The 17451-nt window shown below is 42.0% G+C and overlaps 1 protein-coding gene across 1 annotated transcript; it reads right to left on the bottom strand.

Annotated features, from left to right (window-relative positions):
• Window positions 1-732: 732 nt before the first annotated feature.
• On the bottom strand, window positions 733-14920 carry NUB1 (negative regulator of ubiquitin like proteins 1). The gene is made up of 15 exons (XM_058833079.1): window positions 14724-14920; window positions 12419-12536; window positions 12171-12332; window positions 10850-10908; window positions 10241-10311; window positions 9304-9486; window positions 7718-7806; window positions 6222-6328; window positions 5153-5339; window positions 4691-4798; window positions 4378-4530; window positions 3336-3482; window positions 2961-3056; window positions 2024-2216; window positions 733-1409 (listed from the first exon to the last, which is right to left on the bottom strand). The coding sequence occupies exons 2-15, from the start codon at window positions 12533-12535 to the stop codon at window positions 1246-1248; spliced, it is 1836 nt and encodes a 611-aa protein (XP_058689062.1). The 5' UTR covers window position 12536; window positions 14724-14920; the 3' UTR covers window positions 733-1245.
• Between the last annotated feature and the right edge of the window lie 2531 nt (window positions 14921-17451).

The raw sequence follows: 17451 nt of genomic DNA, 5'->3' as shown, positions 1-17451 counted from the left end.
CTTGCCTTGATAGAGAAGAATGAAATACAAATAATTCCTTAACAATGTAATCACTGCCTGCTTGTTGCTGTGTTTGGCTGAGGGAATCAGTGTAAAAGCCAATGCTCTGCTGCAGCCCGTTCAGCCCGCGCTGGAGCTGAGCAGTGATTCCGCAGGCCGAGGCCCTGCTCCCTGCAGCGCACAGCAGTTCACACCCTCATTTCCCGGCCGGTGATGCCGGCTAAGGAGACACTGGCACCGCACCGAGGGCTGATGTTCTGCCTGCAAGCGGAGAGCGCGGCCGCTTCCCTCCTCCCACCGATTCCTGACGGGGCCTGGGCTCCCTCTACCGAGAGCGTGGAGTCATGGAAAACGAATAAACCACGTCCAAGCCAAGCTGCCAGGCAGAGGAATGTCTGCTCCCGGCGCAGAGGAGGGCTTACACGGCAGGAAAAGGGATGTTAAAAAAACCACAGCAACCCCCAAATGCTTCTTCAGAACGCTGGAGCTGGACACCAGTACTGAGACAGCGCCTGAACCAAGCTCTGTTCAACAGCTGATTGCAGAAAATCCTGTAATCCCCTGGAAATCCATCAGCCTTAAGCCACACACCTACAGAGGTTAAACAGAGCTGCTTAGGGAAAGTGGCTATTTAGGTATAAAAGGAAATTCCAGTACATCTCTCCCCCAGTCCCAGGACAGGGCCCTGCCAGGTAGTTCCCCCTTTTTAAACAAAGCACAGAGGTCTCTCACTGAAGGCAGAAGCAGCACAGTTACCTTTATTGCCTGTGTAACACCTGCAGAAAGGGACAAGCAGAACACGGTATAAACCCATGCAAAACAGATACATTAATGTCTCTTAGAAATCTTTCAGAAGAAAAGTTGGAAAGCTGATATACCTCTACAGCCTCATGAGCTAAGGTTTCTCATTTACAAACTCGTGTTTTTCTTTTAAAGCTGGTATTTTAAAATGGTATAGAAATGCTTCTTTACTAAGTGAGTTAACCTTTTTCACAATAAAAATATAGTTTAGTTCTATTAAATTTTCTTCTGAAAATAAATGTTTCTATTTTTCTATGACAATAAATTACAATGTATCACAAACATAGGCTTTAAGCAGAGTTACAAATAAGCAGGAATTAAGTATTCCAACTATAGTTTAACGGAATTCAAGGCCCTTAGTAAGAGATAAGATGAAGGTGCATTTATAATCCAAACTCAATTTGACAAAGTAAATATATATAACTGAAGTAGATTTAATGGGATTTAGTGCTGCGGTACTTGTATATAGGATAAGTATTCATGAATTATCTGTTCTTCTTCCTCGAGTGTTAAATCCAGATAATCCTCTTCATGTTCAGGAATATCCTCCAGGATTTCATTGACTGCATCAGTCTCCATGTCTTCATCTGTTGGTGAACTAGAGGAACCTTCCAATAAAAAGCAGCAGCAGTGAATTCACCACTGAAAGAAGTTGGTGCTCTCCCTGTTTCACCAGCATGGCTGCTCTGCCAGCCCCCTCCTGCACAAACACCTCATAAAATCACTCTGCAAAGGACAGGGCAGGATGGTCCTTTTTCCTTATTATTTAAACATGGTGCAGGAAAGACTTTAATTATACAGCAGGGATCACTACAGCTCTGACAAATAACGAGATAAACAATATGTGCAAGTTTCTTTGTTAAGTGGAAAGTTATGGATTATGGTTCTATCCTGTAAGGGACAAGATGAAGGAGTATCAGAGGCAGATCAGCCACCTGCAGAGCACAGATCTGGAATAAACTCCTTAGCCCTGCCCAGGACACCCTGAGTCACCTTTTCTCCTGGGCTGCACCTGCCTGCAGCTGGTCCCTTTGTGGCTGCCACTGCAGGGAACAACAGCTGCCTTCCTGTAACTGTGTTCCCAATAAAAACAGCCTGGGGCATCACTGGAGCCCTGTGCCACTATTTCAGCAGAAATTGCTTAACTATTTCCTACAAAAGCCAGAACAGCCTTGCCTTGCCTTGCCTCCCCTTCCTGCCCTGCTGGATGCAACATTCTCACCTGCAGACTCTGTGAGCAGGTCCTTGGAAGAAGCAGATTCCTCTGATGGACTGGACCCTTCTGAGGAGAGCAGCAGTGAAGGGGGAAGAACTCCCCCATAATGAGCAAGGGTTTGGGAAGCCACGTGGATGTTCCCTTTAAAGACCTTTAAAGCTTGCTCTGCCGACTCACGGCTGAAACCCATGTACATCAGCTGCAGGAGGAGGAAAAAGGAAAGTACAGAAAATCTGGGGAAATACAAGCTCATCTGACACCAGGGTCTGACAGGAATCTGACTCTGCATCTGACAGTCATTCTCTCACACAGAGAAAAGCACTACATGCCAGGAATTCCAGGACTCTGACTCTGGTTTACTGGAACAGTTAACAACAGGGCAGTGACCTATTAAACACATGGGGATGTTGAGCAGGATCAAGAGCCTCATGTCTAGTACCAGACCAATTATTTTTCTATTTTCAAAAGGAAACTTCAAACCACTCCAGTGTATCCAGCATGTGCTGTTTACTTTTCCTAGGCAATACAGTTTTCTGGCCTGACATCAATTACACAGCCACTTTAACTACTGGCAAGCTTGTCAGCCTGTCATGAGAAATACATTCCAACTCTTTCCCTTGTGCACTGCAGAGTTTAGAGACTTGAATAAATTTCTCATTTGCTGTCTTTTTTGGGATACAGCATTACAGTGCACCCACTTTCCCTTCACATCCACACATGGCAGTTTGGTGCAAAGGGCAGGAAGTACACAAATTACAAATTACATGTTAGCCCAGGTGACTTCACCACAAAGAGTGCATGCTGGACCCTGGAGTGTGATGGCCTGAGTGACATGGGTCAAAGAATATTTGTACAGCTTTACTTAAGGAAAATCTGCTGTCTTTGCAAGCACAACTCAGAAACAAGTCAACCAACTCACAAGAAAGCAAGTGGTCTAGCTTACTTGTTCAATACTTTCTTGGGAAACCTGAAACTGGTCCATGGCCACAGAATCATCATCATCATCTTCCAAGAGTAACTCAGGATTGTCAAGAATAAACTGCAAGAAAACAGAGATCAGAATAGAGCAACAGAGCTACAACAGTCCTCAACATGGTTGTGTATGCAGCCCAATTGTTGATATCATGGTTGATACCAGCCAACTTAAGTGACATCTGATTTATTGGGTCAGGAAGTACAAATTCAGTCATTACAGTTCAGAAGAGGTAGCTATGAACTAAAAAATGTAGACCACAGAGAATAAGAATCTGCTAAACAATAAAAAAAACCCAATCAAATTTCTTTTGTACAACACTACTTCTACCAACAAATCACTTACCTTAAAGGCTTGGTCCAGGTTTCCTTGTGTCTTTTGAAGAGCTACTTGAGCAGCTCTCTCTGAGTAGCCCATACTTTTCAGGGTATTGATGTCTTCCAGCCGCCGCCGCCTTTTAGCTCTCTCCTCCCTCCTGATCTGTGCCTTTTCCTGCAAGAGTACAGACACTGCAAAGCTCACTGTGCATGGGAACGCTTTAACACATAGCCTGTGCATGTAGGGTTTCTTGGATTTTTTTGCTTCGTTTGAATCTCTTGAGGAAAAGGCTTTTTTTTTTTTTTTTTTTGTAAATACAGACTGTGCTGCCAGACACTCGTTCCTAAATAAAGCTGCATTTCCATGAGCCAGCCCTGCCGCCACACTTCCGCTCTGCAGATCGGCTCTGGTGCCATCACAGCTATTCCAGGCCCTGTGTGGTAAGTGACAAACCCGTTTGGCAGATGGGCCCACAGACAAAACTTGCCAAGGACAGACAGTTAGAACAGGGCAGGGAGCCAGGGAGTTCTGTTCAGCCTTCCCTCAGCCAGTTGGCTTTTCTGTCCACACTTCACTGTGTGAAGTCTAGAAGTGCCTCCTAAGCTTACCAAACATCACTTCAGATCTGGACAGCATTGTCTTCACTCACTCTAGCACACACAAAAAAAAAAAAAAAATCCTTTTTCCCTCCTGGATCTTCCAAGTACAAAGCCACAATAGGGGGCAGCCAAGCCTGGGAGTGACAGCTTGGTCCTGGTGGTTTATTCCCATACAGATCACTGCTGAGTAGCAAACAGTGGTGCAAAGTCTTCCCATGTACCTCTCTAGTACAACCACAGGTCCTTGGTGCTCTTGTCCCATCTGTTTTGAGACAGAGCTTCCCTTGTCAGCGCATTAAGTTTTGGTTTCAAACTTGTGCCAACACGTCCAACTGTCAGCTACACCAACAGTGCCAGGGCAGGATAATCCAAGTCCTTAATTTAGCACCACACTTCTCTGGCACACAGCACACATCTCATGGACACCTCAACTCAGGTGATCTGTGATTTAATGCTTTCACTGCCCTCACCTCTCTCCTGTTGGTGATTAGATTGGCAGCATGCTCCACATTCCCGTGGCATGCTCGCAGGGCAAGGCGAGCTTCCTGTTCCGAGAATCCCAGGAGTGACAGGCGATCCACTTTATCAGGATCTATGGACAGCTCTCCATACAAAGAAGATGCCTGCATATGGAAAGAACAAAATGACACCACTTACACTTTTAAAATACAAACAAAAAATGCCTCCCTGTTTCTCTGAGTAAGCAAGGAATAGGTACAATATGGAACCCAAACTGAGGGGCTGGAGTGAAGGACTCCAGAGTTTTACCTAAAGGTGTCTTACCTTCTGAATGTACTCTGCAGCCTCCTTTTCTCTGCCACTGTGGTAGTGCCCAATCCCTTGAAGGAGGTAAAGCCGTAGAAATAAAACCTTCTCACGACCATAGCTTCCCTAAGGAATTGTTTAAAGAAGGAAGGGGGGACCATGTAGATAGAAGCATGTAGCAGAACACCAGTTCATTATCAAGAGAACACTCTAGAGAAGACACAGTCAGGGCTTTGTGACACTCAGTGTGCAGATAAAGCACCACACCTAAACCCTTCATAATGCATATAAACACGGGTTTGCCATGACCTTTTTGCCAGGCCCAATGTTTTCCCTGTGCTGACAATTACAGGACCAGATGACAGCCTAACAATACACAGGAAAACTTAAAGCTTCTAAAAGCCAGTCATGCAATACTTGAACAGTAACTGAATACATGTAGGAAAAAATCCCACCCAAATTAAGTCAAACCCAGCATACTTTGATGTCAATAAGCCTTTCGTGGTTCTCCCCATAGCACCTCTGGAAACATCTCTGTGCTGTGGACAGCTTTTTCTCTGCATCATCCAGGCAGTCCAGCTGCTCCAGACGGAAGTAGCACCACACTATATCCAGCTGCAGCACTGCATAATTATCAACTGTGTTCAGCAGCTCCGTGCTACACTCACTGGAAAACAAAACAATTACATTTGTTTGGTTTTTTTTCTGGGAAAAGATTGTTTATTTTGCACCCTCCCTTCCCCCCCCACCTTTTAACATTCATAAAACAACATTAGAAGCGTGCACACTCATGTTGGAGAAAGCACACTCTTTGTATCTGAAGCAGCAAACTGATGCCAGGGGAACAGGAATCAAATGCTGATCTCCCATTCCATTCACTGACTCACAGGACTCGTGCCAATGCTACATCTTAAAGCATTACAGTAACAAAATGAGCTGTGGCTACTGTTTAATATGGCATCTCTAAAAGCATAATGGAATTAAACCCTGTGTAATCTTTGGAAGGACTGAGAAATTGCCTCAGTGCACATGAACATGCTGAGTACTGTGCCAGTCTCCTTGCACACCCGCACAGATGAGAAACAGACAGGGACAGTAATACTTTTGGGATCTCAAGAGAGCAGTTCAGGGCTCTGACAGCTGATAAGAAACTAATTTACTTGCAGATGTCCTGGTATGGTTACTGACCTCAACTATCTGCTCCACCTTTTACAAGAAATTATTACTTCACAGGAGCAGCTGCAAATGAATATCCATAACTGTCTCTCAAGCTAATTCAATTTATAACCTTGTACATGAATATTGACAGTTTCTGTTTATGTTGTTATGAAAGATGAACTTGCCCAGTGGCAGTATCTGTTTCAGCTGTTCTGCATGAAGCCACCTGTCACTGCAAGTCAGAGCTTTATCTGCTGTTTCCCATCTGCAAGAGGGGGTGTGAATCAACCCCAGGCAAAACTGGCCCTGATTTATATTCACAGGTAGAGATTGTGCTGTTCCTTTATGGGCTGACAGTAAAGACAGACACAAGGACTCAAGATGTTCTTACCAGAAGTGTTTATCAGCATCCAACAAATATGGCAGTGCTATCTCATATTCTTTCTTCTTCATTAATGCTCTGCCCTTCTCATGGTAACCCATTGCCAGCACAAGTGCCTAGAAAAACAGATTGAGACATTTGACTGCACCTCCCCGAATCAAAGAGCTAAAAGGAAAATATCCAGGTAATCCATCAGAGTCCTTGTTCTTCCTAGAAAAATACCACTGTATCAGTTCTATAAGACCACTGCTATTTCACACTGCTTCACACTTTTCTCCCATCTGATAATGCCAGATATTGTCTGGTTAAAAGCAATGGGTGGCACATGAAATTCCTGGCACATGAAATGCTGCACCAAGCCTTACTTTAAGTATGCAACACCAGAGAAATTTTTAATGGTGAATGATACAAAGCTCAGCATTTTTCTGGGTGCTGCACTTCCTAACAGCAACAAACTTGTTTCACTTTGCTATCACAATTATCCAGCAAAACCTAAAAATTCACCTCCTGAAAAACCTTAGAACTGAAAATTAAGTTTTGAATGTATCAGGAAAACTCCTGCAGTACAACAAATGAAAATGTAATAATAATTCTGGATAGAAACAACCTGCAATATATCCTCTGATCCTTGATCAATACTGATGCAATCTCATTCACTTGAACACTGGATGTTTTAACTCTTTAAGTGAATTATGATGTTCAGCACTTCATCAGAACAGCATGCACTGTGAGACTGGACAGTGGACATCCCCATCACCCAGTGACTTCAGGTGACGCAGAAATCACAGCAGGCCTCAGGAGAGGCTGGAACAGCAGTTGGAACACACTGGCTCATTTCTCCATATTTTGTTACTGGGTATAATTCCAACTATTTGTAAAAATTTTATTTATTTCAGAAAATCCAGTAATCCTGAAAGGCAGCACCTATCACTATTCTTCTGTTTCAGTGGTCAACATCAGGTGTGTCATCCTGCAACTCAATACTTGCACCCAACCAAAGGCATTTTCAGTTAAGAATGTGGAACTTTCTTGAATGATGAATAAATGTTAGTTTGAAAGGAGACACAGTGAAAAATATCTAAAAACTACTTTAACAGAGTCAAATTTAGAGTGACTCATCAAGTTTCCAAATGGAAATAAGGCCTAAAGAAACAAGTTATCTTTCATGCTTTTCTAGGACATTTGAAATTTATAATAGGCACTGAGATCAACAAAATTAAAGCCTGGCTTAAACCCCAAAGTAAGATATGGCCCACACAGGGGTTAGTGCAAAATTAGACCTGTAATTAGATCAGGAATCTGGAGGTTATCTCCAGATGACTGAAATATTCCCCACTATAGAGTTCTACTTCAATTGTATTTCAAAACTATTTGTATTTAACACTAGTGGGCCCAGGGTTACATTCCCAGAAAGTCTGGCTGTATTTCAATCCCATACTTTAAATGTTTCACAGATCAAGCTTTAAAGAGCCATCTCAGTGGCACTGTGAGATGCCTTCACCTACCTTTTTAGCTTGAGGAGGAATCTGAATTGACCTTCCAGTTTGATTAGCTATATCTAGGTATGGGGCAGAGTCTGGATCCAAGTACGCCTCTGAAAGATATTAAAATGTTTAAAATTAAAACACCACCTTCAACAGAGCAACTCTGCTGCCATAAGATTACTTTAGCATGTTGTTAAACAAAACAGCAAACAACAAAAAAAAAATCAAGAATTACATATAAAGGCTGCACGTGTGTTTTTCTAGACCAACAAGTTGGTGGCTCTGGCTAGGTAAACATGAGGAACTTCTAGAAAGGTCACTGTGGAAAAGGCCTTGTGCATGCAGAAATTTAGACACAATATTAGAAGTTCCATGAATTATAAAGTTTATTTGCAGATGACAAAACACCTACACTTTACACAACATAGCATTTGAAATTATTTATCAACTAAAGCATAGAATATTTAAAAAATACAACTGAGCACAGTTGATAAACCTGGGAAAAAATACAGCTTAGTATTTTCATTCCCCACACCTTTAATGCTTCTTATCAAACTATCAATTTTATTTTCCCTTCCATTTGATTTACAATGAAAAGGTGATTTTCTTGTAGACAAAAGACAGTTAAGGAAGAGTTTGTTGAGATGAAAAGCTTCTGTCCTGCGGTTTCTCTCAGGTGAAACAAAAGGATTGTTAAACCCTTACTACACCTCTGACAGAGCCTCCAGCCTGGGAGCCCATTACAGACTCTGCTCTTTACTCTGGCATTGGCTGTAACTGACAGTGGCAAAAACCATACAGACCCAACTCAGGATTCAAAATCTGGGGTCTAAACCAGCTCTTAAGTCCAAAAGAAGCAAACACTTCCGTCCTGAGTTCAAAACCTGATATTGTGGTAAGAAACCAGCAGTCACCAGCCTTGAAGCTTTGTTTGGGTGTTTCTGCATTTGGCAGGAATTCGTTACCTACCCAGCTTCTCAGTTCCTTGCTTGTGGATTTGTGAAACAATGGGATAGAGAAGTGATTTAAACTCACCATCAAGCACTGCAGTTCACAAACACAACCTCATTTTGAAGAATTATTACTGTTAAATTAACTATATCCTTTTAAATTAATCCACAGTTGCCAGGAATCAACATCCAAGGGAATGAGAACACCACAGCCGTGTTGCAGATGACAGTGACAAATGAGCTGCTCTGCACAATGAAACCATGGTTACACACAACCATAGCTAAACTACCAAAAAAAAATGTTTAATGACTTAAAACACATTATGCCACTGTGCTTTTGTCTACAATAAATCTAAAGCTTCTCACAAGTCATCAGTCTCTTAACTGCCAAGTGCCAATTAAACAACTGATTCATATTATATCCTTTGCAAAGTGCCAAAGTTTTTTTGTAGCATTCTAGTTGTGTAAAAAGGGTGGAAAAAAGTTTTAGCCAACTTAAAATGCAGTTTCCTAGTAGGAAGAAACCTAGAAAAGCGTGAACTGAAATTCAGCCATGGTACAGGCACTCTTCCGTGTTGATAGGCCTGAAAATGTAATTTCTGATGCACAAAAGTTCATGAACACCCACGTCCCCCCCAACCCAATGAGCCCACTTACCTCTCTCTGCTAGAATTTCCAAACCCTTCTTAGTTCTTTGCATCTTATCATTTATTTCTTTCTCTTTCTTACACTGAAGCTCTTCCTCCTGAACTTTTCTTTTGGTTTCCTCATCACTCTGTTCCAGCTGAAGCACCATCACTTTTGCATTGTGTGTGACACCCTGGTCTTCAAGGGTTTTACCTGCATAACAGAGTGTGATTAATACAATTCAGCTACTGGAACTACTGAAATTGCAAGACTTGAGAACTCAGTCAAAGCCCCTAAAAATTACTGACACAGTCAGCAAAATTTAGAATCAGACTTGTGTATTAAAAGTGCTTTTGAAGTGACTGGTATGTTTCTTTCCTTATTTTTTTTTTTTTGTTTTTTTTTTTTTAAGCATTAAAAAAATACCTGTATTTATATTTCAGTTTATTGATCTTCAGGCAAAAACTGCAATAAGAACAGGTACAGAATCATACACCACAAGAGTACAGGACAAAGGAAGTGAATCCGAGTGCCTTCTGTCAGTTCCATGGTTCTAACTCTGATATATCCCAGGGCCATCAGCAAAGAAAAGGCTGTTATCATCATTTCCCACATGTCTGACAGGTTGAGTATGGCAAAGCATTACAAAAAGTGTTTGGAAGTGCTATTACACAATAAGGTTTTTGAAGAAAATTAGAGTTTCTCTTAAATGTGCATTTTCAGTGTTTCAACACCAGAAAAGGGGGTTTTATACATTCATTACAGTATTTCTTTAACTGATCTAATTCTATTTAAGAATTTGGATTATTATAATTTAATACACTTCCTGTAAAGCAGAATCTGACAAATATAACAGCTGTTTTTTTTTGAAATTTCTGAAATTAATGGAGTTGCAAGGTAATTTTTCTTCTGAGAAACAGAAAACTAGAAAATTATCATAAAAGTATCTTTAACTAGAAATACGTACCCAGATCAAGCTGCTTCTTATTTATGATTATTTTGACAGCATTTTCTTGTAATGCATATTCCTGTGCTATCCTGTGAAATAAATAATTTCACCCATGAACATAAATTTGCAAGGTTATACAATATTGCTACAATAGCAATAAAACCTAAAACCTAGTGCTTATAAATGGCTTAACATTTTTGCTACAAATGGTTGCTTAGAAGTAAAACAAGATGATCAGAGAGCCTTATGTAATATATAGAGAAAACCTGGGACACAAAAAGGGAAAAAAACAAAGCAGACAGAAAATCTGATTTTTTTTAGGTTTAAAAACACATAAGAAAGAGAAGGTAATGTTCACTGTTCAGAGGATCTCCCTGGTTACAGATTTGGAACTCTAGTACTTGCTGGGGATTTACACAGAACTATCTTTTTCCTGTTTTCCATCTGTTAAACCACAGCTGTTCCCATGAAGAACTGCCCTACAGGGACACTGGACATCCTGTTCAGAGAATACATGCTAAGAAAAAGTTTAAATCAAACAAAAAAAGGGTTTTTTTGCATTTTCTTAAAATGCTCCATGACAGGGTGGTGTCTCATGAGAGAAGCACAAATGGTGATTGCACTTACTGGGATCTGAGCTCTTTGCCTGTGATGAACAGACTCGTTTCCAGTGGGATTTTCCTGCTCTGTAGTAATTATATTGGGTGGGGAGAAGAAAGAGGAATGGAAAAGCATGATATCAAGACACTTTGGACATTTTCTTAATTAACTGTTCTACAATAACATTTCTTTTCCATATAGCAATCATATTTAGAAGGTTATGGCTGGACATACGTAGTAGTAATTTCCAGTTCTGTATTTCCTAAACTGCTAAAAACAAGCATTATAACAGCAGAATGTTCAGAATTAAATAAATCTAAATTCAGAAGCAAACAATTTCAATTAATTTAATTATACACCTCCAATCTTAACTGTGCTTTGCAATTATGCCACTCACCTGTGACTGGCTAAGTTATGATTAATTCCTATTAGTGTCTCTGGTCCCAGATTAGATAAACTGGACTTTTAAATTAATTCATTCCCCTATTTGCCCAGCAGCATTATAAAGTAGAATTATGAAACTACTTGGTTGTTTCAACTGCATGACAATCACTTAAAACTCTCTACCCTTTAGCCTAGGTAATTATTTTTCCCTACAGGAGTATTTTATGCGTGAAAATAGAAGTTGAAACCTGACTTTAAAAGGGCAAAACTTAATTCAGTTCTCTGTTGGAGAAGCTTTTAGGAGCTTGCTCTAGAAGGCTGAGCTTTGGAATGGGCTTCCCAGGGAGGTGGTAGAATCTCCACTCCTGGGAGTGTTTAAGAAACAACTGGAAGAGGCACTGAGTGCCAGGGTTCAGTTCACAAGGTGGTGGTTGGTGAAGACTGGACTTGATGATCTTGGAGGTCTTTTCCTACCTTAATGATTCTGTGGCTCTGTAATTCTATGAATCGAGGAAGGGAACAGGTGACTGCCATCACAAAAGAAAATCCTGCTTCTCATTTCCAAGTTCAAGTGACATTAATATGCTGAATCAACTTTAGGTATTCTACAGCTGAAAGAATACATCTGTTCTCTATTGCTAATACAAGCAGTTACATCAGAAGGAATCAAATTGAAATGAACACTTAAATCTAATTAAATTTTCTTAATGGAAAGATTATTTGCCATTAAATCCTGAAGGGGAAAATCACTCCTCAATATTGTATTCCTTTGCCATGATATTCCCATATACCTGGGAAATTAAAATATATAATTCTCCCCCCTCCATTTTTTATATTCCTGACACAGATCACTCATACAAAACACCTGAAAAAGTTGTGGTGAAAATATCTGCACAGACACAGATCTGGAACTCAAACCTCAAAATAAAGCTACTTATGCAGAGTTTTCTGCAGTGTTACTCACTTTTCTACGAGGCAGATATATATCAAGTCTTGCAATTCCAGTTACTTTAAAATTCTCATTTCCTGTCCCACGCTCAATTGCTTTACACCGTATTTCTTCAAGCATATTCTCTGTATCATTCTCATTGATATTCAGCTTGGATGAATATTTTTGTACAAGCTCCTGAGAAAATGAGAAGAAAAACTGGGAAAATGCACCAGCAGTAAGACATGGAAGATGTATGACATCAACTCAGAGAAAATATTTACCTTCATCTCTTCACCAGCTTCTTTTTTTTCATTTGTATATGGTGGTTTCCATAGCTGAATTTTGTCCTCTCTTAAGCAGCTTGTCAGTTTTGCTATCAAATACTTCTTTTGTGCCATTCTTTTAAAATAGAAGCACAGTTGGAAGGGAAAAGAGAGAAAAATAAACAATCCTTTAATATAGCTTTCCTGTAGCAAGATATTCTTCTTTTCAAGAAGTCTAAGTGACATTTTAGAATTCTCCAATAAATGAGTATTAAATGCATTCCATGCATTTTGGTGAGAAGAGGAAACTGAGGCCAAACTATGAGAAAAGACAGGGGAAAAATTATTTAAGAGGGTAAAATTTGGGTTGGAGCAGGGATATCTTACAAGGCCCCCACCATTTCAAGATAAATTAAACCTCCTCCTATCCCCTCATGTGAACTGTGATTGCAGAAAGCATCAATACATCAAAATTGACAATTCAGTTGTTTTGCCCTGCTCTGGATGCAGCTGCTCAATCCACCACTTCTGATTCAGCTCAGACAAAGCAGGAAACTCAGAATTAATCAGCATGCCCCTGGGAAACAAACCCAAACACCCCAAAAAGCAGGGAAGGCACACAGAGGACAAGGAAAGGTGGGTGCAGTGATCACAACGGAAAAAACAAACTCTAGGTGCATGATAAAGCATGGCAGAGTTGTGGTTCTTAAACACTGTGAATCATATGGAAAATGTCCTTTAAATTATACAGAAAAGCATTTAAAATGTTGGCATACATGCCCTAAGGTGGCCATGAAATTCTATTAATCAGCTTCACTTTTCTTTCAGAGTGGTTTCCATCTTTGACTCTTGTTTATTGGCACACAGCTCTCAGGAGAAAAGGGAAGAGTTCCCCCAGTTTCAAAAACTGCTCCTGGCTCAGAACACACTATCTGAGTGGGGAAAAAAGTAGGCAAATATTCAATATGTGTTAAGTTTACTGGTCAGTTTTACCTCAAGCCCTGCTTTATTGAGCTACAGAGAATTCCTTGGAAGCTGCACTGACAACAGTATCCTCTAAACAGGAGTCAGAGGGATGACCCGGGCAAGTGGATGGTTTAACAACCCTTCCAGCTGGATTGCTGTAATTTGCACAGTGTCTGTCAAAACTAGCAGAGACAAACACACATTCTTTTTCCTGCTGGGATGCCGCTGCTATTATTTCAGAGCCAAGGCAAACAATGGCATTTACAAAGCTAAAAGTGACAAAACCACTCAATTTTCAAAACATTGCACTGTAGCTATTAATGGAGCTTTCCCCCTTTCCCAAAACACACCAGGGAATTCTCATGAATAGCCTGTAACCATCACTTTCCTACTTTTAAGTTATGCTGAAGAACCATTTTATGGCCATAATTCTACTTAACATTTACAAGAAAACTTACTCTTGGTTTTGGGTCACCCAGATAAAATTTAAAACTGCAATCTATGCTTAAGTGTAAGAATTGTAAATAAAGGTGACATTTATACACTGGTCATTCATTTGTTTATCAATACTATAGCTTGGTAAGTTTGTGATTTCTAATTAAGGTGTCAAAACAGAAAACAGTATTGTAGTCTCCAATTATTCTTACAAACCCTCTATTTAAAAAGTAAACTTTTACTTTAAGAAACACAAAACCTATGATTTTATATGTAACATTTCTAACACTTATAATGAATTCCATCACACTATCACTAAATTGCATTAGAATCCATAGCAAAAACATTTGTGACTTCCTCTTCCATGAGCCATAAAACACCACAAGTGGTCCTGACGCAATTTCACTTTCGGTATGAGTTTAAAGGGACTTTCTCAAAACTCATTTGAGTAAACAACAGGGGTATTTCCCCAGAAATCCTCTGAATGCAAGACTCAGCGTTTGTAAATAAAATGTCATCCTCTAAGGCCAGTTTGCCTTATACGTGAAATAAAACAAGTGAAGAACTAAGAAGCGTGACATAAAATGCAGCAACCAGGTTCAAAAGGCAAATTGTTGATGGAAGGAACAGGGGATTGTCAGAATGGTTGGATAACAAAGCAGGACACGTCAATTTTCCCTAAAAAGGAGGCAAGCACAGCTCTGAACATTTCTCCGCGGCTGACGGAGGGGAAGCACTGAAGCAGCGCCATGAGCAAACCCACAGGGACCGCAGCCCCATCCCTGCGAGCCCGGGGTGCCCGGGCATCCTCATCCCTCCCCAGGAGCACATCCAGTGCCTCCCGTGCCAGGGCAGCGCCGGCACCGCCATCCCCCGCTGTCACCGCGGCGGTGTCAGCACGGCCCCGGCCCCGGGCACCCACCTGAGCCCCGCGGGCTCGGCACAGCCACCGCCGGGGGAAGCTCGGGGGCCGACGCAGCTGCTTCCTGAGCTGCTTCCCGGGAGGGAGGAAGGCGAGGCCCGCGGTCCCTGAGGGAGAGAGAGGATCGGGAGCGGCTCCTACGGCAGCCCGGAAGGCCCAGGGAGGCGGGCGTGACGTGCGTGAAGCCGCGCCCCGCCCGCCATGTCCGCGCCCTGCCCTGGCTGTGAGGGGCTGGGCCGGGCCCGCTGCCCGGCGCGCCGCGGGTCAGAATTCGTTTCGGTCGGGGCGTTCTATGGGGTTTGGTCTCTGCGTGCTTTCAAGCCTAGTGAAAAAGAAAGGAATCACAGAATCACAGCGTCAGTTAGGCTGGAAAAAAGCTCTGAGGTCATCGAGTCTGATGTATGATGGAACACCACGAAGTCAACCAGACCATGGCACTGAGTGACGTGTCCAGTCTTTCCTTAAATATCTCCAGGGACGGTGACACCACCACCTCCATGGGCTGCCCGTTCCAGTGTCTGATCTTCCTTTCCATGAAGAAATTCCTCCAAATATCCAGTGGAAGCTCCCCTGGCACAGCTTGAGGCCATGTCCTGTCCCTGAGGAGGTTTACCGCATCCGTCTGTGTCAGTGCCTAAAGAGGGGCCAAGAGCATGGACCAGGCTCTTCTTGGTGGTGCCCAGCAACAGCACAAGAGCCAATGGGCAGAAACTGATGCACGGGAAATTCAATCTGAACGTGAGGAAAAACTTCTTCCCTGAGCAGTGACCAAGCACTAGAACAGAGAGAGTGTGGAGTCTTCCTCACTGGAGGTATTCCAGAACCATCTGGACACAATCCTGTGCCGTGTGCTCTGGGATGGCCCTGCTTGAGCTGGGACACTGGACCAGAAGACCACTGTGGCCCCTTCCAACCTGACCCATTCATTCTCTGGTTCTGTGAGACACAACCCATGAAACAGCAACTTACAAGTTCTAAGTGATGTCCACTATTTAGAAAAATAAATTAATTGTTATTAGAATTGCCACGTTAAGGTTTAGGGCTCAAAATGTTTCAATGATCTCAGACCTTGGGGAAGGTTAACAGCTTGGGAAGAAGGAGCTACTGCTGGTAGTGAACACAATGCAGAATTTACAGGCCGCAAGGACATTGGGCAGAACTCCCAAGATAAGGAAGAAACAAATAAAACCAGCTCAATAACTGTGTTGAAATCAGCTCCAACTGGGTAAAAGGTAATTCTGGCAGGGACGTGTCACGAATACTTTCCCAAGAAACCCACAGACTCAAAAGATGAGAAAGTGCTTATTAGCATAAGAAGCAAGAGAATCATTAACCAGTAGAAGATAGAATACTAATTAAGAAAAGAACTACCTAACTTGTAGCAGATAAACAATAATGGCTTTGTTTGCTAAAATGTATAAGTAGTGAAATGTTTTGATAGTGGGTGTGCTTGATTTGTGGGAAACCACCAGCACCCAGGCTTTTAGAACTCAGAAAAAAATAATGTGTCTCTCAAGTATATAATTGGCTTGTTGCACACTGGTTAATGAATCCATTTCTGTGACAACATCAGGAGCTTCTGGCTCCAGAGTATCTGATAGCTCATTCCTGGGACGTGATGGGGATCCCCAAGGCTGCCTAAGGGACAGGAGAGGCTGAGTGCTCTGCAGCCACCCCTCATCTGTCACCTCTGTGTCTGTGAGTCAGAAATGTGCAGGTTGGGGGTTTTTTCTGTATTTTTTGAAGGCAGCAGTGTTGCGGGTGAGATTTAGCATGGGAGTCTGTATTTCCCCATCAGCGGGGATGGGCAGGGTCTTGCCTGGTTGTGGGGCTATCAGAAATTAACCTGGGTTCAGAGACTGGGCTGGAAGAATACATGAGGGGTGTGGAAAAACCTGATGCTAAAAACCACCTCAGGCTGAGGCAGTGCTCCAGTGTCACTTCTAGACCCCAAAATGTCCTGGAATGGGAGCAGAGTACGAGGCTTCAGGAATTTGGCTGTTCAGCATGGGCTGCTCAACACTGTGTTTTGTATTTGAGGTCCTCAGGGGGTTGGGGCTTGTTCCTGGAATGTTTTTGATGCCTGTAAAAGACATAAACTTTTAATGGGTAACACCAGTTACAACTCCTGTGGGCTAATTCTTTCATATGACCAGCAGCTTGCTGTCCCAGCAGCAATGGGATTTCATTCTGTTTTACTCTATTTTATTTATGTGTGACTGAAGTAATTGCTCAGAAGTGTGATTTATTCTAGAATGGATGGACCTGAAGGAATGTCCTAACATTTTCCTTAGGAAGTCAGGCAAACTACCATGAGGGTCCTGTTTCCATCTTTGGAAATGGGAACCTCAGAGGGATCATGGGCTTGTGAACAAGACACTGAACTAGAATTTTAGGATTCCATGGTCCCTCATGTGCATAAATCAGTCAGGCTTGCCTACTGATAAATTCAGAGCAAACTTGCTTTATGACAGTCTTGAGTTCAGTGCTTGAAACCTGGCTACATTTGTGGTAACAGTGATGAAAGCTCCTGCCCATGATGGCTAAACATGAAGAAGTTAACAGGAAAGGTTTTGCAGATCAGGTGCCCTTGAGAAGTGGGAATTTCTAGTATTTGAAGTTTTAGGCTTTTTTCTTATTTTTCTGTTTCATTCCCACTACAGCTGCTTTAGCAGTTTTTTAGGAAAAAACCTATAATTTTCTCATTAGACAGTTGTGTGTGTGTAAT

This window comes from Poecile atricapillus, chromosome 2 (genome assembly GCF_030490865.1).
Source record: "Poecile atricapillus isolate bPoeAtr1 chromosome 2, bPoeAtr1.hap1, whole genome shotgun sequence".
NCBI classification, from domain to species: domain Eukaryota; kingdom Metazoa; phylum Chordata; class Aves; order Passeriformes; family Paridae; genus Poecile; species Poecile atricapillus.
Note: the sequence above shows the minus strand (reverse complement) of the source record. Positions and strands in the feature narration are given on the sequence as shown.

Coding starts and splice junctions, on each gene's coding strand:
- NUB1 (XM_058833079.1), bottom strand. CDS start 12,535: ATGGCACAAAAGAAGTATTTGATAGCAAAACTGACAAGCTGCTTAAGA. Junction 7,807..9,303: donor GGAAATTCTAGCAGAGAGAG/GTAAGTGGGCTC, acceptor AATATCTTTCAG/AGGCGTACTTGGATCCAGAC. Junction 2,217..2,960: donor CCCAAGAAAGTATTGAACAA/GTAAGCTAGACC, acceptor CTCCTCCTGCAG/CTGATGTACATGGGTTTCAG.